General features: G+C 43.4%; 1 protein-coding gene and 1 non-coding gene across 2 annotated transcripts; both read left to right on the top strand.

Annotated features, from left to right (window-relative positions):
* The first annotated feature begins 5,542 nt into the window (after positions 1-5,542).
* Positions 5,543-6,537, top strand: LOC122690518 (ferritin heavy chain-like). Its single transcript, XM_043897457.1, has one exon. The coding sequence runs from the start codon at positions 5,543-5,545 to the stop codon at positions 6,416-6,418; it is 876 nt and encodes a 291-aa protein (XP_043753392.1). The 3' UTR covers positions 6,419-6,537.
* Positions 6,538-22,541: 16,004 nt separating this feature from the next.
* Positions 22,542-22,613, top strand: TRNAC-GCA. The gene has a single exon. It is a non-coding gene; the product is annotated as a tRNA-Cys (tRNA).
* Positions 22,614-24,207: the final 1,594 nt, after the last annotated feature.

The following is a 24,207-nucleotide window of genomic DNA, read 5'->3' as shown; positions in this document are numbered from 1 at the left end:
ATAGCTCAAGGCAATTATGCACAAGCTAGCACTAGACAGTCCATGATTGATTGCCAAACTAATTGTGTGGGCACTAATCCCTCTAGATCTTCAAGGAGGTTGTGTTCACTTTATAGACAAGAGGTTTTAGGGAGGAGACAGGGCTGGATCTGAGTCTTAATGTGAAGTTAGGACTGGGATGGGAGAGAAATATGACCATGGTGGACTACTAGAAGCAATCATGTGAAGACGGGACCACACAAGCTGCACTACTTAGTATGCTTAAACACACACACGCAATTTTAACTTTTTTTCAAAAGAAGCCTCGCTATAAGCATACTCTAATAAATAAGAAAGTAAATAAGAGTGGTCAGCCATGTGAGTTCTAAATAGTTTTTTAAAAAAAATAACTCATCAAAATGGATAAAGCATGCATGGCATAGATTATATTGCTCATTAAATATCACATGTCTTCCCACCCTCTTATGAAGCTGGTTTGGGCTGAAATGTATACAACTTCTGGTCCAAGGCAAGAAATAGCTCATGGTAGGTCACCATGCATTCTGTTCCCATTCTGTTTTCCTCCTGGAGGTAAAGAATTCTGAGATGATAGCACTGCAGGATGGAATTTAGGCTGCATCTGTAAGCTACCTACTGTTGGAGAGTCATGAAACAGAGTCACTTCACCTGTCTCAGACTGCGATGTGACCAAGAAATACTGTCTTCAGCCATTCAGAAATTTAGATTTTCTTTGTTACTGCAGCATAGCTTACCCTATTCTATTATATCCAGTGTTGTCTATGAAAGGATGGAATATCACATAATAAAAATGATTCATCATCTCTATTAGGAAAGACAAGCAAAGAAAACTTTTAAAATCTACTTTTAGTTATCTGCAGCACAAAGGTATGCCTTCCTGCCTAGGAGCAAAGGATTAGATGTATCTAATTAAACAGTCTGGAGGAGGAAATGGCAACCCACTCCAGTATTCTTGCCTGGAGTATCCCATAGACTGAGGAGCCTGGAGAGCTACAGTCCATGGGGTTGCAAAGAGTTGGACACGACTGAGCACACATGCATAAATCAACAGTCAGCATCTACACCCCCTCGGGAACAGGGACTGGACTCATGCACTGCTGTGCAGAACTTTCTGCAGTATCTCTAATCACTGACAGCAGAAGGTGAGCAAGGAAAGGCAAAGGTTATTTGAAATAAACAGAAAATTCTCACACCTTATTAAGTCAACGTCTTTCCTAATCAGATTTTTTACCATGGTGACTAACAAGTAGAAGATGGCTCTCCTGCCTCCTCTTCCCTGGTCTCCATCTAATTATATGAGCAAGAAACAAAGGGTGATAGAAAAGAAGGGCACCAGAGGCCAGAGAAATCCACAAGCTAGAAAACTGGACCCAGAGTCGTAGGTGGCAGCTCCATATGGGCCATTATTTTACTGCCTGAGACTGTCCTTGAGGAGGTACTTTAGTTTTTCTATCAGCTCCACTTATTCTCTGGCTTGAAAGAACAGCCAGTTGTATACTGGTTCCTGGGTCCTCATGAATTTCTCAGGTTGTGCATCAAGACTTGAGACAAAGCACATTTGTTTGGGGGAATAAATTTCTCTGAAATGAGCAGTGTTCGCAGAAGGCCCATTCTGAGAATGGTCCAACTTGATTCAGGGAGCAAGGGGTATAAAAGAGAATGAGATTTGCCCCCTTAATTATTTGCCCTGGAGAGACGAAGCCAAGAGAATAAAGAGCCCAAGCTCACTCTCTTCTTGCCCTCCCATCTCCTGCCAGTGCCCCCTACTGGCTGAACCTAATGAAGCCAGAGGGCAGAGGGGTCCGTGAATGCAGTCCATACAAGTCACCATCTCAGGGCTCAGAGTAAGATGGACAAGGACAGAAGACAGTCCTAGAGAGGCAAATGGAGAATATTCAGCAAGCACGCTGACTAAAACTGAAAGGTCATAACCTTAGAGAAAATTCGTATCTAGGTGAACTAGTATCAGTTGTCAACTTACACATACCAGTATATACAATGGACATGTTTAAATTTAGAGGACGTTCCTCTGTCCAAGATTGCGATTCTCCCTTTTCTCCCCCAAGTCAGAACAGTGCAGAAGGAGAGACCGGAAGGAGCTTTCTCTTCTTCAGACTATAATGGATGTGGGTGTCGGACATGTCTCATTAGCACCCAACTGAACAGGAGCCACCACACAACTTGCTCGTGGTCTTTGTGCTAAAAGGATGCCCTTTGGTGGAGCCAAGCAGAATGCATTAGAACTTCCCTATCTCTGATCACCAGCTGGAAGAGCCTTCACTGGAAGGTGGAGCCCCTGGCCCAGTCCCGAATACTACACACTGTCAGTATCTGGGAGTCTCAACAGCCCTTTCCAGGGTCTGAAAATGAGCAGGTCGGTACAAAAGTGACAGGAGTTTTTCTCCTGGCTGCAAAGGCTCATGTGTCTACCTCATTCCAGGGTTCATTTTACCCAGATTGTGCATCTCAGTCTGTCAGTTCCCTATCTGAGTCAGTCAACCATCCACTCCTCAGATCTCTGCCGACTGCTGCTTTCCATGCCTGGAAGCTCTCACCAGCGCCTTGGTTCTTAACGGGTCTTTACTGGTCACGGCTATTTCAGCATGCACTGAGCCAGCCTCACTGTACATGCCCTGCCTATGAGGTCCTTTCTGTGACTTACTCTCTAAATGCCTCTTTCCTCCCCTGATTGGCACTGATCCCCTGCTTCCCCAGAGTCCCCTCCCCCACCTCCTCCTCCTCAGAGGTGCTACATCCCAGTCAGGAATTCTATGCCTTTGGATCCCCAAACTTTTCTGGAATCATCTACCAGGTGAGCAGCCCACAGAAGTGCTTAATGCACTAAGCCAACTCCTGGGAGCTTCGACTGTGTACTTAGGGATGAGAATGAGAAATGTTCAGATATTTCTTAAAAATAAAATCATGGCTCTCATTTAAATATAAAACAAAAAGATGTCAAAGGTTTTATTTAACTCATTAACTAATGAGGAAACCAGTAAGATGTCACAAATCATTCAAAGGAAAACTCATAGAGCCATACATATATAGGCAGGCAAGAGGCAACATTGAGATGAATGCAAATAGATGCAAAATCAGTCCAAAATAAGTTGCACTCCACCACACACAATTCATTTGCATTTCTGTGGACAAGAATAATTTGTATTGTTAGTATTCTACAATCTAGAGTTATAAAATAGCTCCAAATCAATGAAAGGTACTCTAAAAGGTACACAAAGGGTACTCTAAAAAAGACACCGAGTAAACCTTTTCTTTGCCAATTTTAAAGTCTCACAATTTTTCCTCATAGGAGGAAGGCCTCTCCCCTTTCCAATAGGAATCCACATCTAATATAACTATCGGAAGCACTGTCTGTGAGGTGGGAACAGACATCTCTGCTTGTGGAGACCAGTGTTTGTGTCTTTAATCCAAACCTCAGTAAGTGCTGGATGTTTGTGTCTCCTACCCAAAAATCAGTATGTTGAAACCCTAACCCCCAGGGTGATGGTATTAGGAGGTGGGGCCTCTGGGAGGTGCATACATCACAAGAGTAGGGCTGTCATAAACGAAACTGGTGCCCTTATAAAACAGACTCTGGAGAGCTCTCTCAACTGTTCAGCCATCTGAGGCCACAGCAAGAAGACAGCCATCTGCAATGCAGAAGAGAGTTCTCTCACCAGAACTCAACCAGGCTGCCATTCTAACCTGGGACTTCAGCCTCCAGAACTGGGAGAAATGAATTTCTGTTGTTTATAAGCCACCCAGTCTCCGGTACTTTGTTACAGCATCCTGAAGGGACTAAGACAACAAAGCATGGCTACTTCGTTCCTTTTAGACATTGTTATTAAGGGTGTGGTCTGGTATTACCTGGAAGTTGGTATAGAAATTCAAATTTTGGCCCTTGTCTAAACCATTCTTATTTGTAAACATCCCAGGCCTAAATAAATGGAAAGATAACCCACGTTTATGGGTCAGAAGACTTAATATTGTTAGGATATCAATACCCCCCCTCCATACCTACAGATTCAATGCCATTCCTATCAATATCTCAGCTGGCTTTTTAGAGAAAAAATTGGCAAGCTTATCCTAAAATCCATATGGAAGTACAAGGCACCCAGAACAGCCAAAACAATCTTGAAAAAAATGAATGAAGTTGGATGACTCATACATTCCTATTTCAAAACTTATTACAAAACTACAGTAATCAAAACAGTGCTGTACTATTATATAATAGAACTAGGAGCCCAGAAATAAACCCATATATTTCTGGCCAATTAATTTTCAACAAGTATGCAAAGACCATCCAACAGGGAAAGAATAGTCTTCTCAACAAATGATGCTGGGATAAATGAACACTCACATACAATAGAATGAAGCTAGATTCCTTATCTCACATCATATACAAAAATTAATTCAAAATGGATCAGCGACCTAAATGTACCTGAATCTAAGAGCTAAAACTATAAAATTTTTAGAAGAAAACCTAGGTGTAAATCTTTGTGACCTTGAATTAGGCAGTGGTTTCTTGATATGACACCAAAAGAAAATGAAAAGACAACCCAATGAATGGAGAAAATATTTGTGAATTATATATCTGATAAGGAACTTATATCCAGAATATATGCAGAACTCTTACAATTCAACCATAAAACGACAAACAACTCTAATTTTCAATGGGCAAGGGATCTGAATAGACATTTCTCCAAAGAACATATGCACAAGTTCAATAAATATATACAAAGGTGCTAAACATTGTTAGTCATTAGGGAAATACAAATCAAAACCACAATGTGATACCACTGAATATCCACTAAGGTGATTAAAACTTTGAAGCAGACAATAACAGCATTAGAAACTTAACATACTGCTGGTAGGAATATAAGAATGGCGTAACCACTTTGGAAGGGAGTTCCTCAAAATATTAAACATAGAGCTACCATATAAGCTAGCAATTCCACTCCTACATATATTTCCAAGTCAAAAACATAAACCTACACAAAAACCTGTACAGGAAGTTTCATAGCAACACTATTTGTAATAACCACAAAATGGAAACAACTCAAATGCCCATCAACTGATGAAAGAATAAATAAAATGTGGTATATTCATATGGAATACTATTTAGCAATAAAAAGGCTAAAAGATTTAAAACATTATGCTAAGTAAAAGAAGGCAGATACAGAAGGCCACATACTGTACGACTGTATTTCTTTGAAAAGTCCAGAAGTAGCAAATCTATAGAGATAGAAAGTTTATTGGTGGCCAGATGTGGGGGGAGGCGAGATGGGGAGTGACTGCTAGTGGGTAGGGAATTTCATTTTGGAGTGATGAAAATATTCTGAGATGTGGTAATGGTTGCACAACTTCATGAATACACACACACACCAAAAATCAGTAAATGTTCACTTTCCAAAGATCAAATTTAGAGTATATTAATTATATCTCAATAGGGTTATTATTATTATTTTTTAATGGTCTCAAGACAGAGGCACACTTGCCCTGTGTTTTCTGCCTCACCCAGGCTCCTATGGAACCTAGAGCGTGGTGCCCCACCCCCTCCACCTCCACGTTCCATCATCTACTTCCTGTAACGGATCTTCCCGACAACCGGTTCCCCCATAACAACGGCCACTTCCGGTCCATCCAAGCCGTTGGCCAGCCGCTTGCCATCCAGCTGCGAGTACTCCTGTGGGAGCCATCATGGCTTACCGTTGGAAGGCTCCGAGGAGGCGGATGGTATCTCCGCCTCCGCTGCTGCCCATCCTCCTGCTGCCTGGTCCGCTGTTTTCCTATCCGAGAGACCTGCCGGATGATGGTGACAGCGCCCGCCGTGATGCCCGCAGAGGCCGTGATGGTGAGACGCCATTACCACGGCGAGTGCGAGGTCGCGTTCAACAGCCCCGCCGCTCTGGAGGTCCACGAGTCCTTCCAGTGCCTGGCCAGGGCCTGCGCCCTTCACCACCACCACGACGTGGCCTTGAAGCTCGTCGCCCACTTCCTCCTGCTCCTCTCCCACGAGCACAGCAAGAGGGCCAAGAGCCTGATGTTCCTGCTGAACCGGCATGGCAGCCGGTTCTCCTTCCTCGACCTCAGGATGCCCAAGACCCAAGAGTGGGAGAGCAGACTCCAAGCCATGCAGGACACCCTGCACCTGGAGAAGAGCGTCAGCCAGAGCCTGCTCGACCTGCACCACCTGGCCACCGACAGCAGCAACGCCCATCTGTGCCACTTCCTAGAGATGTGCCACTTCCTAGAGATGTGCCACCTGGACCAGCAGCTCGAGTTCATCGAAGAGCTAGGAGACCATCTCACCAGTGTGCGCAAGATGAGGTCCTTGGAAGGCGGTCTGGTGGAGTACGTCTTTGACAAGCTTACCCTGGGCAACGGCGACAAGGAGGACTGATTCTGGACTGGACTTTCCCCTGAGTCATGGGTGACTGCCCAAGGTCACCCTGCCTGCCACGCAGATGGCAGTATTTCCCACGTTTTTTCTTCCAGTTTTGCCAGTCCTTCCAATAAAATTTTCCCTTCTTCAAATAAACTTACTAGTTGATGCAAAAATAAAGGTCTCTCTTTTATTCATTTATGCAGATCTCTAATTTAAGTTTTAAACAGGTATCCAGGAGACTCTCCACCCAACCACGCCCCATCCATGTGCAGTTCAGGATCTCTACAGAGGGAGGGAGGTCTTACATGGGCCCTTGGAAAATACAAAATCAGTCTTCCCCTTATAAACAATGTATATGTGGGGAGGGTGAGGTAAGGTGGTTGGTCTTGGGCTCTAGGGTTGATGGGTGGTGTTTGTAGGTGCTTATGTATGGTAAAGATAGAATATGGTTCAAAACTCATCACAGTAGTTGCCTCTGGGGAAGAAGTGAAGGGAATGGGCAGAGATTAAAAGAAAGGGGATTGGAACTTGAGGCAGGTGGTATGGGTTCCATCTCTGGTCAGGGAATTCCCACAAGCGGTGTGGCCAAAAAAAAAAAAAAAAAAAATCTTCAGCATTAAGTGATGTATTTCAGTTCAGTAAGATGCACACATCTTAATGTTTGCTGATTCTTAGTAGCAAGCTGGGGTCTTGGAAGGCAGCATGGCAGAGACTGTCATTAACAAGCTCACCCTGAGTGACAGTGATAATGAGTAATAAGCCTCTAGCTATCTTCCCTATAGTCAAGGGGCTGATCAACAAAAATAATAATAATGGCACTCTGCAGGTCCAAGTCCTCTTATGTACATTCTTATATTTTTATATTTATATTTTTAATATATATATTTTATATTCTTATATTTTTATAAGAATCTTAAGAAATAAGAAGGACAGGGATGTCCCTGGTGGTCCAGTGGCTAAGACTCCGTGCTCCCAATTCAGGGGACCTGGGTTCAATCCCTGGTCAGGGAACTAGATCCCACAGGTCACAACTAAAGATCCCAAGTGTCAAAATGAAGATGGAAGATCCTGTGTGTCACAACTAAGACCTAGCACAGCCAAATAAATACATTTAAAGAAAAGAAAGATGAAGGATATGCATTATCAGTGAGAAAAAGGGAGGCCACACAGATAAGAAAGTTATGGAATGTGGACATGAACATAGATCTTCTAATGCCATGCTTTTTTTTTTTTTTTTGTTACCTCACAGGTATATCAATGGGTTAAGAATAATGGGTGAGCAGACTGGGAATCCAGCCAGATAAGAAGGCCGGGAAGGGAGGGAAATCCCCTCGTGAAGACAGCCCTGATCACTGCAGTCTCAACCCTAATTACAGGGGTGCCTTCCAGCCTAGGACGGGGATGGCTGCCACATGTCAGCCAAAATCCTTCTCAGAGGGAACATTTATTCAAAAGCAGCCACCAAATGCATCAGAGATAGCAGGGCACCTCACTGGAAGGCAGTCAACACCCACACACCAGAATCCCTCAGTTCAGGCTCTCTCGCTGCTCCTCACAGGCAGAAGCACTACTACCTGAGTTGGCTCTGAACACCTGGAAAGACCTTGGGAGTGGAAATGCCCAGAGACTGTATCTCTTCCTGAGTGGTTTCCCTTCGGGCATGAAAGCTGTGTATGGGGGAGGTGGTGGTAAAACACACATGTTCTATCTGCAAATTCAGCTCCTCTGGACAGAGAAACTCTGTTTTTGCTCTGCATGGGGTACTGTAATTTATCTACCGAACCACTGGCTGTCATGGCCTCTTCACTGGGATTCTAAAGCTGACCCTAGTCTTGGGCACTGGGTCCCCCTTGTTATCCCATCTTTCCCTTATCCATGATTCAGAGGGGCTCCCTGGGATGATGCAGAGAAGTCTACTCTGACCTATATCCTCTTATTTACCTGGAAAAGGAGGATTTCCTCACTGGCCAGACTCAACAAGACTTGGGATTGTTACACTCCACTGCCTATTACAAGCCACTACTTGGCAGGGAACATTTAAAGATAGCGGCAGCTTAATCGTTTTCCCTCTGTGTTCTTCTGCAAGATGAATGTAAATGTTCTAAATCCCCCTTTTCCTAGTTCAGTTTTGGGGTCCACAAACAGCTGTGTGATTATGTGGGGTAGGGATGGAAAGAAGTGAGGAGCATTCAGACGAATGAAGTCTGCGCCACTGTATGTACTTCATGATGTCTTGACTGTGTCCATCGCTCTAAGTCTCCTTATTTACCCAGCCTCTTCCAATGCATATCTCTCAAAAGGTGTGAGCAAACTTCTGGTGGGTGTGTCACCCTCCTGCCTACTTGCAGGCTTCCCAGTTCCTTGATAACCTGATTTTCAGGACATGGGACTCTGCCGTGATTTGGTCTTCCAGCCTTGGAAACTACCACCCTGAGATGCACAGCTGGATGCTTGTCACTCACAGGCCGTGCTCTGCTGCCTGGGGAAGTGATGTCTGAAATAGTGGCTGTTGCTATGGGTACCGGAGTCTCAGGCAATGATAGTATCAGGACAGACTGAGGGAGATGGTAATAAAATTGATAACTTCATCGCAGGCTCAAACATGGATTCAAATTAACTGTGTTGAATAATTTACCTCTGGGGAAAAAAATCCTCACTCTATCACAAAAGGAAATTTCTTAATAGATGGTTGTCACTGACAAGTTGTACTTCATTTTCCAGAAAAAGGAAAAGTCTTTTTTCCCCTCAGAGATGTATGACAAGCAGTACAAAGCACCCATTAATTTCTCCTGAATCTTCTCTACTCTTGAAATTTGTTCTACATTTCTGATTTTTAAGTTCTCCCTTAATTTTTTTCATTTGCCAGCAATTCCAGTTTCTTTTCACAAGCTCAAGAGATATATCTAATCAAGTATTCAGTAGAGGAAGGCATTACCACTAATCCTGGAAGTGATACTGTGCTTAGATTTAAAAATAAAAACTTTCATTACTATTTTTTTTTTTGCAGACCTGAGTTCAGCCTCAGAGGGTTATAAATGGAGAATTGGCTTCAGTAAAACTGAAGTGAAGGGTGAAATGAGGGTGATTAGCAAAGTGTTAAGACACCTAAAAAGTAAAGAAATGTATGCCTTGATTCATTTAGTCATGAAGGATTTAAGAGTGGAATAAGTCACAGTGAGTGAGCAAAGTAGTACTGGCTAACATAATAATTGTGTACCAGTATGGATCGGGTTTGGTTATGAATAACAGAGATCGGAAAAGCAGTGGCCATATACTGTACAAGGGTCAACTGTATTCTCTTCACATTCAAGCAGGTCTCCTAGGACCCAGCTGATCCACACCTTTTTATTTGCTGTATGCACACAGAAGGGAGACAATCCGAGCTGGAAGAGGTGTGTGACCCTTCCCTCCTTTACAGATGGTGGAACTGAGTCCAGACAAGTCACATGACTGTGGTCACTCAGGGCCAGAACCAGGACTGAGGCCTTGAATATCCAGCACTCACAGGTTGCAAAAATATTTTTTAAAAAAGAGACAGATTCAAATAAAACCAAATCTTAATAACACTACAGACCTTGCAGAATGGCTAAACTTTTGAAAAAGACAATAAATTTTGCTCCTATGAACATTAAAAAGAGAAAAGCAATGACTTTTAAAAATGGGGGGGGGGGATTTCTCCCCTGTATATAAAACAAGTATGGAGGAAAACAGTTCAGACTACCGAGGGCGCTCTTTCCATCTCATTTCACTCATTCCAAGACATTTTTTTTTTTTCACGTTTTTCACATCTTTAAAACTGGGATAAATCTTACAATTGCTGTTGATCATAGTTGTCATTGCCTGAGCAAGCCCATCAAGACTCAACAGAGGGACTTCCCTGGTGATCCAGTGGCTAGGACTACATGCTCCCAGTGCATGGGGTACAGGTTCAATCCCTGAACAGGAAACTAGATCCCACGTGCTGCAACTAGGACCCGGTGCAGCCAAAATAAATAATTAAAAAAAAAAAGACTCAACAGAGTGGTCTTACTGGCTAGGAACAAACTTATAGAACCATTAGAAGAGTATTCTTAAGAAATTATGCATCAACAACACTTTTGATGGTGCAGAAGACGATATTAAGAGATACTAATATTATTAAGAGATACCAATATTATTAAGAGATACTAAGTACAAAAGTGATTTAGAAGAGTTGGAATTTGTTCTTTAAATATTTTATCTATTACAGCTCAGTTGAGATATAATTGACATATAATATTGTGTAAGTTGAAGGAGTACAATGTGATGATGATACACATATGTATTGTGAAATGATGACCAAAATGATGTTGGTTAACACATCCTTCACCTCACATAATTACCTTTTTGGGGAGGGGGTGGTGAGAATATTTAAGATTTACTTGAAACCATCAACAATACAAAAATAGAACCTACTGGGACTTCCCCGGTGGTACAGTGGGTAAGAATCCGCCTGCCAATTCAGTGGACATGGGTTCAATTCTTTGTTAGGGAAGATTTCAAATACCATGGGGCAACTAAGCCCATGTGCCACAGCTCCTGAGTCCAAGCACCTAGAGCCTGTGCTCTACAACAAGAGAAGTCGCCACAACTAGAGAAAGCTCACATGTAGCAACAAAGATTCAGTGCAACTGAAAATTTTAAAAATAATTTTTTTAATTTTAAAAAATAAAAATAATTTTTAAAAAGACAATCTACTGAATAGGAGAACATATTTGCAAATGATATGACCAATAAGAGGTTAACATCCAAAACATACAAACAGCTCATGCAACTCAATACAAAAAAAACCCTAAAAGCTGATTAAAAATCAGTTCAAGACCGGAATGGACTTTTTTCCAAAGAAGACATACAGATGACTAACAGGCACATGAAAACATGCTCAACATCACTAATTATTAGAGAAATACAAATCAAAACCACAATGAGATATCACATCACACCTGTCAGAATGTCTATTGTCAAAATAGCTATTGTCACAAAGCCTATAATAACAGGGCTTCCCAGGTGGTGGCAGTGATAAACAACCTACCTGTGAATGCAGGAGATGTAAGAGACGCAAGTGTGATCCCTCAGTCAGAAAGATCCCCTGGAGTAGGGCATGGCAAGCCACTCCTTCTTGCCTGGAGAATCCCACAGACAGAGGAGCCTGGCAGGCTATAGTCCATATGGTCGCAAAGAGTGGGACACGACTGACGTGACTTAGCACGCACATGCTACAAATAAAAAATGTTGGCAAGGATGTAGAGAAAAGGGAACCCCCATACAGGATTGGCAGGAATGTAAACTGATACGTCACTATGGAAAGCAGTATGGAGGTTCCTCAAAAAGCTAAAAACAGCATTACCATATGATCCAGGGATTCCACTCCTGGGTACATATTCAGAAAAAAAATAAAAACATGAATTTGAAAAGATACGTGCACCCCAATGTTCATAGCAGTATTATTTACAATAGCCAAGATATGGAAGCATCCCAGATGCCCATCAACAGATCAATGGATAAAGATGTTAGAAAGATAAAGAACATTACAGCATACTAACACATATATATGGAATTTAGAAAGATGGTAATGATAACCCTATATGCAAAACAGAAAAAGAGACACAGAAATACAGAACAGACTTTTGAACTCTGTGGGAGAATGTGAGGGTGGGATGTTTTGAAAGAACAGCATGTATACTATCTATGGTGAAACAGATCACCAGCCCAGGTGGGATGCATGAGACAAGTGCTCGGGCCTGGTGCACTGGGAAGACCCAGAGGAGTCGGGTGAAGAGGGAGGTGGGAGGGGGGATTGGGATGGGGAATAAGTGTAAATCTATGGCTGATTCATATCAATGTATGACAAAACCCACTGAAATGTTGTGAAGTAATTAGCCTCCAACTAATAAAAAAAAAAAAAAAAAAAAAAAAAAAAAAAAAAAAAAAAGATGTGAGGTATATACATACATACACACACACACACACACACATATATATACATGGATATTATCCAGCCATAAAAAGAATGAAATTTTCTAAGTGTAACAACATAGATGGACTCGGAGGGCATTATGCTTAGAGACAAAAATCAGACAGAGACAAATACTATATGTTATCACTTATATGTGGTATCTTTAAAAATAAAACAAATGTATTTAACAAAACAAACAGACTCACAGATACAGAGAACAAACCAGTGGTTACCAGTGGGGAGAAGGAAGCAAGGAGTGGCAAGACAGGGGTAGGGGATTAAGAAATACAAACTATTATGTATAAAACAGATAAGCAATAAGGATACACTGAACAACCCGGGGAACAACACAGGGAATTGTGGTGCTGGAGAACACTCTTGGGGGTCCCTTAGGCTGCAAAGGAAATTAAACCAGTCAATCCTTAAGGAAATCAACTCTGAACATTCATTGGAAGGGCTGATGCGGAAGCTGAAGCTCCAATACTTGAGCCACCTGATGTGAACAGGCAACTCATTGGAAAAAATCCTGATGCTGGGAAAGACTGAAGGCAAAAGGAGAAGTGGGAGGCAGAGGATGAGATGGTTGGATGGCCTCACCAACTTAATGGACATGAATTTGAGCAAACTCTGTGAGATAGTGGAGGACAGAGATCACACAGAATTTGTCTTTTCGGTCTCACTTAGCACAATACCTTCATGGTCCATCCTTGTTACAAATGGCATGATTCCCTTCTTCTTTTTCCATTGCTCACCTACTACATCGTCTTTATCCATGCATCTGTCAATGGGTGTTCAGGTTGTTTCTCTGCCTTGGCTATTGTGAACAACACTGCAATAAGCATGGAAGTGCAGATGTCTTAGAAGAGTTGACATTTGAATCTGAAGAAGATCCAGCAGTACCATAAACAATTTATTTAGTGCAGTTTCCTTTTTATGTGTATGCACAAGAATAATGTAGTGACCCAAAAATCTATATCTAAATAAGTGTAAAAGAGATCATTTACTAATTGAAAAATCAAAGAAAAATCCAATGGATAAGAAAAGGTTGTGTCTTAATTTAATTGGTAGCATTTCTTTTCTTCCTTTGCAGTACATAAAATAATGCTGTGCCTTAAAACTGACATGTTTGATTTGATAAAATATATTATTTTGTTGTTCCATTGTACAGGGCTTCTGGTCTTAAGCTGTATTTTCCAATATGGCTATTGGAGTTCCAACTACTTATATCAACATACCAGGCAGAAGAAAGAACAGATAGATACAGATATATAGATATATAATATATATAGGAATAGAAGAAGATCGAGACCTTTGCTAGGAGGAAGGAAAAGGTAATAAATCTGAGTGCCATGAAAGGAGGGTTGATCTTTGAGTTAAGGGGTGGTGGCTTCCTGTGGTTTCTGATTCAGGGGAGCACCATCATCGGAACATTTACTTTCCATCAAAATCAGAGGATCCAACAGAAAGCCCCAAGCCAGATTTATCAGTACATGTGTTTTATTTGAACTAATGATTTTTTAAAAATAATTTTTCAATTTTGGAATAAGCTTAGATTTACATAAATGTTGCAAAGATAGTACAGTTTCTGTATATCCCCCATCCAGCTTCCTCTGTTAACTTCTTACATAACCATGGTGCATTTGTTAAAAATAAGAAATTAAAACTAGCACAATATGAGACTTCCCTGCTGGTCCAGTGGCTAAGACTCCACACTCCCAATGCAGGGGGTCCGGGTTTGATTCCTGGTTGGGGAACTAGATCCCACATGCCTCAACTAAGAGTTTGCAAGCCACAACTAAAGATCCCACATACTGCAACTAAGATCCTGTGTGCCTGGTACAGCCCAATTAATTGACTGATTAAATAAAATTTTTAAAATAAACTAAACTCCATAGTGTATTTCCACTGAAGTCCATTTTCTGTTTTGGTTCTAAAAATCAAGGATGCCACATTGTATTTAATGTCATGGCTCCTTGGCCTCCTCTGTCCCAGTCTTTCTTTGTTTTTGACGGCCTTGAGAGTTTGAAGAGTACTGGTCAAGTGTTTTATAGAACATTTATCAGTTTGGGTTTGTCTGAAGTCTTCTCCTCATTAGACTGGCTTATGGGTTGGGGGGAAGAAGACCACAGAGATGACATGTTCTTCTCACACATCATACCGGGGGTACATCCTATCCATGTGACCTTACTGATGACATTGACCTCGATAACTTGGTTGAGGTGGGCTCCGCCTGCTTTCTCCTCTGCAAAGTTAGGATACTACTTTTCCCTTTCCATTCTTTATTCTTTAGAAGCTTGTTACCCTGAAAAGGTGGGGAGGAATTCAGTACCACCTCCTAGGTGGGGAGAAATTCTTCTGAAAGGAGAATTTTTACCTTCTTTGCCATTTATTTATTTATTCGGTCATCTATTTATACCAGTATGGACTCATCGATGTTTACTGACTACTTTGGGTTACAAACCAATAATGTTATTTATTTAGTTGCTCAAACTGTTCCAGATTTGACCAGTGGGAACTCTTTCAGTTGGTTCTTGTGACCCTTTGACATCCTCCAGCACTCTGTGTGTGTGTAGCACTTCCTTTATGGTACTACAAGATGCTCCAAGCTCAAGATGTATTTTCTCTGCCCCAGCCCTAGAATCAGCCACTTCTCCAAGGAGTCCTAGTTCCTTTTATTGGATAAGTGGTATTTGGGAACTACGATCTTGGCAAACTTGTGAGTTTTTTTTTTTTTTTTTTTTGTGAGTTTTTAACTGGAAGAATTCTCATAAAATTTTGTATTTCTGGCTTCTCATAAAAATATTAACCGTCTGGCCACACTGGGCTCTGTCCCATGGGAAAGTTCATATAGAGTTGAGTTTCAGCGGCCACCTTAAAGTAATTACGTTCTCCAGTTTACCACATGACATGCCATTCAAGCAAGGTATCTTGAGTACCCAAAGGCATCTCTTCATTGATTTCAATTCCCCACTGGGCCCCGCTGGTATTTAGCTTTGTGTTGTTGTTCTTAGATTCTCTGTCTCAAGCACCATGGGCCATGCAAGAGTCAGAAACCTGGCATGGATCCTCTGCCACAAAAGGATGGTTCCTGTCCCTTAGGTTGATTGGCCCCCGTATCTCTGAGCCTCTGATGGTATTTAAGAGATGAAACTTGGATCACTGGGTCATCTCTTTTCTTACTGCCCAGAAGTCAAAAGAGCTCAGCTTAAGGCTGGATCTATGGGTGTCTCCGTCAGTTACTTGTCCCTTTGTTGACCAAAGCATTCAACTTCTTTTACCTTCTGTCAGTACTTAATATCATGGTGACAAATCACCTTGATGCTTGTGTATACTTCAACTGCATTACCAGGCAGGATATACAAGATGTCACAGACCAAAAAACTCACAGATCAGACTAAGATGGCTTGGATCACACTGTTTGCTGAAGGATTTAGAACACTGAGAATCAACAAGGGGTCGAGGAGGGAGAAAGAGAGAGTATAAGCGCTTGACTGCACGGTAGTCCGATGGAAGGGATTGAATCCAATGTCATGTCATGTTCACATGTCCATTCTCTGCTGCTTTAGTTTTCCCCACTTCATATGATTATAAAGACCAGTGATGAAGATATGGAGAGCCAATATACACCAGTTCTGTCAGAGATACCAAGGGACCAATAGTCCTAATATATAGGGCAGGGGACATATGGGACCAAAACTGGTGTCCCCAGTATATGGCTTGGTCTAAGGATGAATCACTGTCAGGAATGGTTGGTGTCTACTTGGTCCTTCCATTCATTCCTATTCAGAACGCATATATTCTGCCCTGTTTATCCATGTCCAATATCTATCACAAGAATTATCCATACTTAGTTTTGTCTACCCTCCTTATGTGTTTTTCTTCTCTATTGCAGACTACTCTTTAAACAAACAGCAGACATGTCCCTGCACAAGCATCTTCTGATCTGTTCTTCAGGGAGATGGCATGAATGTTTTTCAGGGTATCGTTAGGGTGGTTCGTCTCCTGGCTCTGTTGATTAGACCCTCTGCAGCCCAGCCTGGTGATAACCTAAAAACCCTTTCAGGAGCACATTCAGCTTACAATAAAGGGAGTTATGCCTTCATTTTCTTTAAGGACCTTGATTTCTTAGTCTCTAATGCCTTGAGGAAATCACTCCCTTTAGCAATCTGAAAAGGAGAGAAAAAAGTCTTCCCCAAAAGGGGGCACTCACTCCAGTATTATTGCCTGGGAAATCCCATGGACAGAGGAGCCTGGTGGGCAGCAGTCCATGGGGTCGCAGAGTTGGAGGCAACTGAGTTGCCCCTGCCTAGCTGCCCCACCTTTGTAGTGGTCTGCTATCTGTGGAGGACGAGGTCTAGGAGGCTCTTGGAGGAAGACAGGTGGGGGGAGGGAGTTGACTTCAGAAGCTAAGAATAAATGGGAAGTGAAGATATGGCTCCCTGAGGTATAGACACGGATGTAGGGAATTTCAAGAAGTCATTGGAAGTTCACTGAATAGCTATCTATGATAACAAAAAAGAAAAAGAGGAGGCAGCATGGGACTGGTTAAAGTGAAAGTTGCTCAGTTGTGTCCGACTCTTGCGACCCCATGGACTGTACAATCCATGGAATCCTCCAGGCCATAATACCAGAGTGGGCAGCTGATACCTTCTCCAGGGGATCTTCCCAACCCAGGGATTGAACCTAGGTCTCCCACATTGCAGCCGGACCAGCTAAGCCACAAAGGAAGCCCAAGAATACTGGAGTGGGTAGCCTATCCCTTCTACAGAGGATCTTCCCAACCCAGGAATTGAACCAGGGTCTCCTGCATTGCAGGTGGATTCTTTACCAACTGAGCTATCAGGGAAGCCCAAGGACTGGTATTACCACACTGGGAGTCGAACCTGGGCCGCCTAGGTGAAAACCAGGAATCCTAGTCCTGAATATGCAATATTAAGCAGTCATTAAAATTACGCTTTCTCAGGCAAGTTCAATCTTGCCCAATAGCAGAGTCGACCAAAAAGTGGCATAAGACCAATAAATCCAGAGATCGTCTAAGAGCAAAACAATCCATCCAAACCCTGAGAAAGGGCAATAAGCAGAAAGCAGTCTTTCTGGTCCTCTAGTGAAGACACGATGTGGGCTTCACAACAAGGCAGCTGAGCTACCTTCTCTCACAATTTGTTCTGGAAGGATCTTCTTTTGACAAACAGAGTGAAGTCTGCTCAGAGAGAACCTCCACTTTGTCATCTGAAGGCTCCCCAGATGGACCTCCAGAAAAAGGGGAGAAAGAAGACTGGAGGCCTTGTGTTTGGGATCTGTCCCCACTCTGGAGAGTCCTTCAGCAAGCCTCCTTGGTTAGGGACAATCTGAGATACAGCAGACCTCCAGTGCAGAACTGTTGCTAGCAGAGGAGAGCTCAGTGATGCCAGGACCCCTGGTGATGCAGTTAACTCAAGGACTTTGGGAGGGGGCTGCTGAGGCACTGAACTAACTGGATTTCCAGGGAGCCTCTGATATTTGCAGGGACCCCCAATGTCTTACTGAAAACATCCACGTGACAAGAAGCGGGGGTTGGGGAAGGTGATGAAGGGGGTGATTTCCCCTTGACAAATCAAGAAAATCCACTTTACCTATCTGATCTATTCATGGCAGCAAAAGGAGAGCAGCCTTCAGGGGAAGAAGTTTGGGAGAAAAAGAAAATATCCAACGTGTCTAAGATGTTAGGAAGAGAAGTGGAGACCTGAGGGTGAAAACCCAAGATGGCGAACCCAATCATAGTCATAATCATTATGGTCCAACTCATAATGCTATTAAGGCTGGCAGAAATGCATGCTCTGTATGGGAGGATTTCACATTGAAAAGAGCAACTTTAATACAAAAAATAATTGTTTACTTTTTGCCCTCCATTCATTCTTCAAGGATGTGAACGTGTATGGAAAGCAGAGGGTCAATAAGTGAAGGAAAGACTATCTGTTGTTGGAAAAGCCATGACCTGGAATATTCTCTGGGAGATGGTTAGCTTGGAGATGAAACCAGTGAGAGGAGGAAGAGCTGGCTCGACGTATGTCAAGTTGAAAATGACAGGAGGTAGACTCCCAAATTGGGGCTTCCCCTGTGGCTCAGTGGTAAAGAATTCACCTGCCAATGCAGGAGACCTGGGTTCAATCCATGGGCTGGGAAGAGCGCCTGGAAAAGAAATGGCAACCCACTCCAGTATTCTTGCATGAAATCCCATGGACAGAGGAGCCTGGTGGACTACAGTCCTTGGGTGTCGCAAAGAGTCGGACACAACTGAGTGACTCAACAACAACAACAGACTTTCAAATCAGGGCCTGCAGGAGCTGAGGACGCAGGCTGGAGAGAGAGCTCATCCAGGGGTACAGAAGCAGTGTCACTTGAGGAGAGATGATAAAAGATGAAATGTGAAGGGCAGCCTAAGGCCAAGAACAGAGTCTTCATGTTTAAGTAAAATGCCGTTCGGAGGAAACAGCTGACGGGGATCTGGGCTTCAGGAGGGAACTGGTCAATCCCTTCTTGGAGATATCCTGGGATAGGCATGTCCAGTGACAGACACCTGTCATGAACACTAAAATGGGAAGCTCACAATTGTGCGTTTGAAGAGGCAGTGCGTGCATTCTCTCTAATCAGGCGACAGGCATCAAAAAGTTCTGGGCAAGGACTTGCTGTCCTTTTCCTTTTTATACCAGAGTCTGACTATTGTTTCAATTTGCTGCTTCCACAGAGTACAAGTCCAGGTGTCAGAATGTCAGAAGCATGTGGAGAACATCAAAGCCCCTGGTGGAGCCGTCACAAGTGTGTTAGAGCAACATCAAAGAAAAGCAGGGTTTATACCCTTGTGCCTGAGGAGGGGACATCAGACTCCACTCTGGCACTTTTTGTCCCTCTTCAAAAACCCTTCACTGTTTTTGTCAGACGTTTGGAAGAAGGAAGTTTATCAGCAAGCCCTGGAGTTGAAAAGATGCCAGGGTAGGTACCTTATGCAGCCACTCATTCTCAGGGATGCGAGTGTGTAAGGACACAATCCAGGCGCAGTGAGGTGAGGCTGTGTGGCGCACATTTACCTCTGGACTATGCAACTAACACCACACGTCCACACCGCTGCGTGGCTGTAGGCTGATGTGGAGAGGGGTACCCTGGAAATTCCCCAACCTCTACAACTGACAAACTTGTCGTCAATATCTGCTTTTCAGCCCCAGGGTCAAATATCAAATTGCCTTTTATCTCTGCTCATGTTCTTTACCACATGAAACACACACACACACACACACACCCTGCCCTGGTTTCCAGAGCGCATCTTACCCTTCACACTCCAATTCTCAAAAGGCTAGGCCCTTTCCCTGCTTGTTCCTTTTCCTCACTCTTCCCCAACTTTTGAAATCTTTCCTTTAAAATATTTATTTATTTATTTGGCTGCAGCAGGTCTTAGTCATGCCATGTGAACTCTTAGTTGTGGCATGTGGGATCTAGTTCCCCGACCACGGATCGAACCTGGGCCCCCTGCATTGGGGGTATGGAGCCTTAGCCACTGGACTACCAGAGATGTCCCTGAAATCCTTCCCCTGTGCTGTCTGTAACTCATGGATCCTTATCAGCACAATCTCCAATGTTCTCAGCCTCTTTGCTGAACATTCTCTTCACCTTCTTGCTTTAAGCAAATTCTGGAATTCCCTGAAGGCTGCTGATGCCAGGGCATGTGTTCCCCCCACAAGGTCTACTGGGCCTGAGAGTCAGGCAGGCATCCTCCTCCTTCCATGTCAACACTTTTCAGGCCATCCTTCCTCCAGTCCCTCCTCCCTTACATCCTCCAGTTTCAAATTTAATGTCATCACATCATGGCCCCCTCCCTCCTCTTGTTATAGTTATCTCAGGACCCCCTCCCCACACTTCTGGGTTACCTTAGTTCCTGATGGAGGGCAATCTACTCCAGCATGAGCCCTGTCCTAATTCCTGACGATTCCAATATCTACACAGATGATCCCTCTATTAGTTCAACCTGGCCTCTTGCTTTCTCGTTCCTTCTCTTCCCCTGACCTTGTCTGCCAATCTCTTCTGCCACTCGTTGCTATAGTCACACCACAGACCTAGCCATCTGCAATACCTGTTCTCTTTCCATCATCTCTAATTCATGTATCAGACTCTCTGACCACCACCTCCTCTTTTTCTAATTCATCCTCTCTAGTGTCCTGATGGGCTTCCCTGGTGGCTCAGATGGTAAAGCGTCTGCTACCCCTCTGAGAAATCCACTCCATTGGTCCAACAATGTTTCCCTGGCCAATCAGCTTCGTGATCACCTCTATTTTCTGAAGTTAAATCCCACGGTAAATGATGATAATCATTCCTGTGGATGCATTTCCATCTTACCTGACTCCTTGGCTGTGTTGTATTTGCCTGGAAAAGTCCCTAACCCGACTAAATCCATTCCCCCTGTCCCCCACACTGGTAACCATGCAACTGAAATGTGGCCAGAGAAAAGTCCAAGCATACTGACTGAATGCACTTAACCTTCATGACTGTGACTCATAAGTGGGCCCCCAGGACTGCCAGCAACTGTGCTACATTCCCCTATTCTACTTTCTCTCCTGCTCTCCCTGTCTATCATTCATACCTTCTCCTCTGCATCTGTCAGCCTTTGTTCCCTATCAAGCCATCCCAACAGTGGCTTGAAGCCAGAACTATTTAATCTGCTCAAGATTTTGTGGCTCAGCGATTTGAATCAGGCTTGGTTGGGGAGTTTTTTTGCTGGGCTGGCTTGGTGTCACTCGTGTGGCTGTGGTCCTCTGATGACGCAAATGGGGCTGCTTGGTCTCAGGTGGCAGTGGGTGTTTGTTATTGGATGAGCCACCTGTCTCCAGCAGGCTCGCTTGAGCTTCTTCAAGTGGTGGTGGGAGAGTTCCCAGACACAAGTGTTTTTTAGGTCATTAGATGCATCATATTTGCCAATGTCCTATTAGCCAGAGGAAATCATACAGCCACATCCAGAATCAGTATGGGAGGGGAACAGCAAAGGCTTGATGCTCTGGGAGTTGTTACTGGAACATCTACTACTTCCTTTGGCCTCTGACCACTCACACATCCTCCCAATCCTCCCTATCACCTGATCACCTTGCTTACCATTTCACTGAAGAAAACAGAGACTATAAGGACCTCCATGGGCTTCCATCTACCACCACACCTCCCACCCACCGGCATCTGGGCACGTATACTCTACCTCCTCTACTGTTTCTAGAAGAACCTGCCCTGCCTCTAAGGCAAACCCCTCCATTTTGGCCCTGGAGCCCATCCCTTCTTGTCCACTCATGGCCCTTGCTTCTGTTTCTCCGCTAGAGTCACTCAGGCCAAGGCAGCAATCTGGCGGCTTAAAAGGGCTGTGTGGTCTCAGGTGGCCTCACTTCTCGGCATCATCATTTTCCCTCTCTTTATTGGAATAAAATTCCCTCTCTTTGGAATAAAACCTTATCTTTTCACTTGCTCTAATACCTCCCTCTCACTACCCTCTGGTAATCAATCCATTATGGATCCATCCTCTCTTCTCCACATTCACAGTCTCCATGTCCTCTCTTCCCAGCTTCTTTTAAACCCCTGCCTATGGGGCTTCTGTGTCCCTAACTCCACCAAAACAGATTCTGTCATGGTCTCCAATTTCCTCTACACTGTTAAGTCCAAGGGTTAATTTGCAGCTTTCATCTTACTTCAACTCTTTCTTGAGCTGACCTTCAGGGTGTTGCCGTCTCCTGGTTTTCTTTCTCTCTGTCTGGGCTCTCCTTCCCAGTCTGCCACCCCCTTCATGCTCCTCAATTCCTCTTCATCAGCTCCCTGACAGCTTAGTGTTGGAATGCCCTAAGGCTCAATTCTTAAGGCTTTTCTTTCTGCTGTGTATATGCATTCCTTTGGCAATCTCATCAATCTCATGGATTTCACATGCCCTCTATATGCTGATGATTAGAAATTGGTACCTCCAGTCTACTCTTCCCTGAACTCCAGACCCATGGATACAAATACCTACTTGAATGCCTATAGACATCTTATACTTAGTATGCCACATAGAACTCGTATTTTCCCCCACATCTTCTCTACTTATAGTCTCCTCCAACTCAAATTAATGGCTATTTTCTAGTTTCCCAAGACAAAAACCATCAAGTCATCTTTAACTACCTTAGAGCTTCCCTGGTGGCTCAGATGGTAAAGCGTCTGCCTGCAATGCAGGAGACCCAGGTTCGATCCCTGGGTTGGGAAGATCTCCTGAAGAAGGAAATGGCAACCCACTCCAGTATTCTTGCCTGGAGAATCCCACGGACAGAGGAGCCTGGTAGGCTAGACTACAGTCCATGGGGTCGCAAGAGTCGGACACGAGTGAGCGACGTCAAAAAAAAAAACAAAAAACAAAAAACAACTACCTTCTTTCTCATATAGCCCACATCCAAATTATGAGTACATCTTCTCTTCAATATCCTCAAATTAAGTTCCCTTCTCACAATCTCCATTGCTACCATCCATATGCAACTTCCCACCAAGGTTATCATTGTAGACAATTAACTCATCTTCCTGCTTCTGCCTTTGTACTCTAGGGTCTATTTTCAACATAGCAGCAAGACTGAGCTTTTTAAAACATAAGTCAAATCATGTCACACCTCTGCTACAATGGCCCTCAAAGCTCTTATAATCTGCCTGTCCCATCCCTTCTATCTTGATTCTGCACTTGCTTCTTACTACTCTCCTCCTTGTTCGTCTGGCTTCAGCAACACTGCTGTATTTTTAATTTCTAGAGGATCCCAAGCATACTCCTTTGTCGGGATGATTGTATCTGGTTTCTCCTGTCTGGAACACTGTAGCAGTTAGCTTGCATGTGTAACACACCAATTCAAAACCTAACGACTCACAATAACCATTAGTATTCCTCACGGTTCTCTGAGCAGATGGACAGTTCTTTTCTAAGCCAGCTTGACTGAGGGTGTATGGTCAAGGAGAGGAGTTGGCAAGCTACAGGCTGTTGGCCAAATCTGACCTGCCACTTCTGCTTGTAAATAAAGTTTTATTGGCACACGACACCTACATGTTTACATATTATCAATGACTGCTTTCATACTACAGTAGCAATGGCTTGATGTTGACGGTTCAATGCGGATGGCTTAGCCACACCTATCTCATCATAAGGGTAGCTCAACGTCATTTACATATGGTGGTCATGAGAGTTTAAAATCGGACACACTAGGTCACACTTGATATCATGACATTTTTCAAAGCAGGTCACATGGATAAGCCTAGACCAGTGTGGAAGGGGCTACCCCAAGATATGGCTATAAGGATAGGAATTTTTGTGACCATTTTTGCGAACAGTCTACCATAAATCTCATTCCTCCTTTATGAATTGTGGAGTCGACTCCTACAACTCTAAGCCCAAATAGCACTGTGTCAGCGAGCCCCCCTCCCTGTTTCATATCTCTTTGTAACATCTACCACATCCTTTCCTTATTTATTTTGGCCACCGTCTGTCTTCTCCTTCTAGAATATAAACTCCGTGAGGACAGGGAGTTTGTGTTGCCCACTATTTTATCTCAAATGCCTAGAATACTGCCTAGAACAGCATAGGTAATTAAAACATAGTTTTGAATGAATGGATGGATGATCTGATGCTGTTTAGGGTTGAAGCAGGAGCATTCCTTGCTGGATATGATACTGCTAGTGATATTTGAGTCTAGAGCCCACCAGTTTTCCTTCTTGGTATAACATTGCTAACATTATGATGGAATAATACAAATTAAGCACTTGGAAACTACCGATAATTTAAGAACAGAATTCCTATTGCTTTTCTTTTTATACCTTAAGTGAA

Source organism: Cervus elaphus, chromosome X (assembly GCF_910594005.1).
Source record: "Cervus elaphus chromosome X, mCerEla1.1, whole genome shotgun sequence".
Classification (NCBI taxonomy): domain Eukaryota; kingdom Metazoa; phylum Chordata; class Mammalia; order Artiodactyla; family Cervidae; genus Cervus; species Cervus elaphus.
The sequence above is the reverse complement of the archived record's forward strand: the minus strand, read 5'-3'. Positions and strand labels throughout refer to the sequence as shown.

What these genes read in the sequence shown, in the direction of transcription:
- LOC122690518 (XM_043897457.1), top strand. Translation starts at nt 5,543, where the DNA reads ATGGAACCTAGAGCGTGGTGCCCCACCCCCTCCACCTCCACGTTCCAT.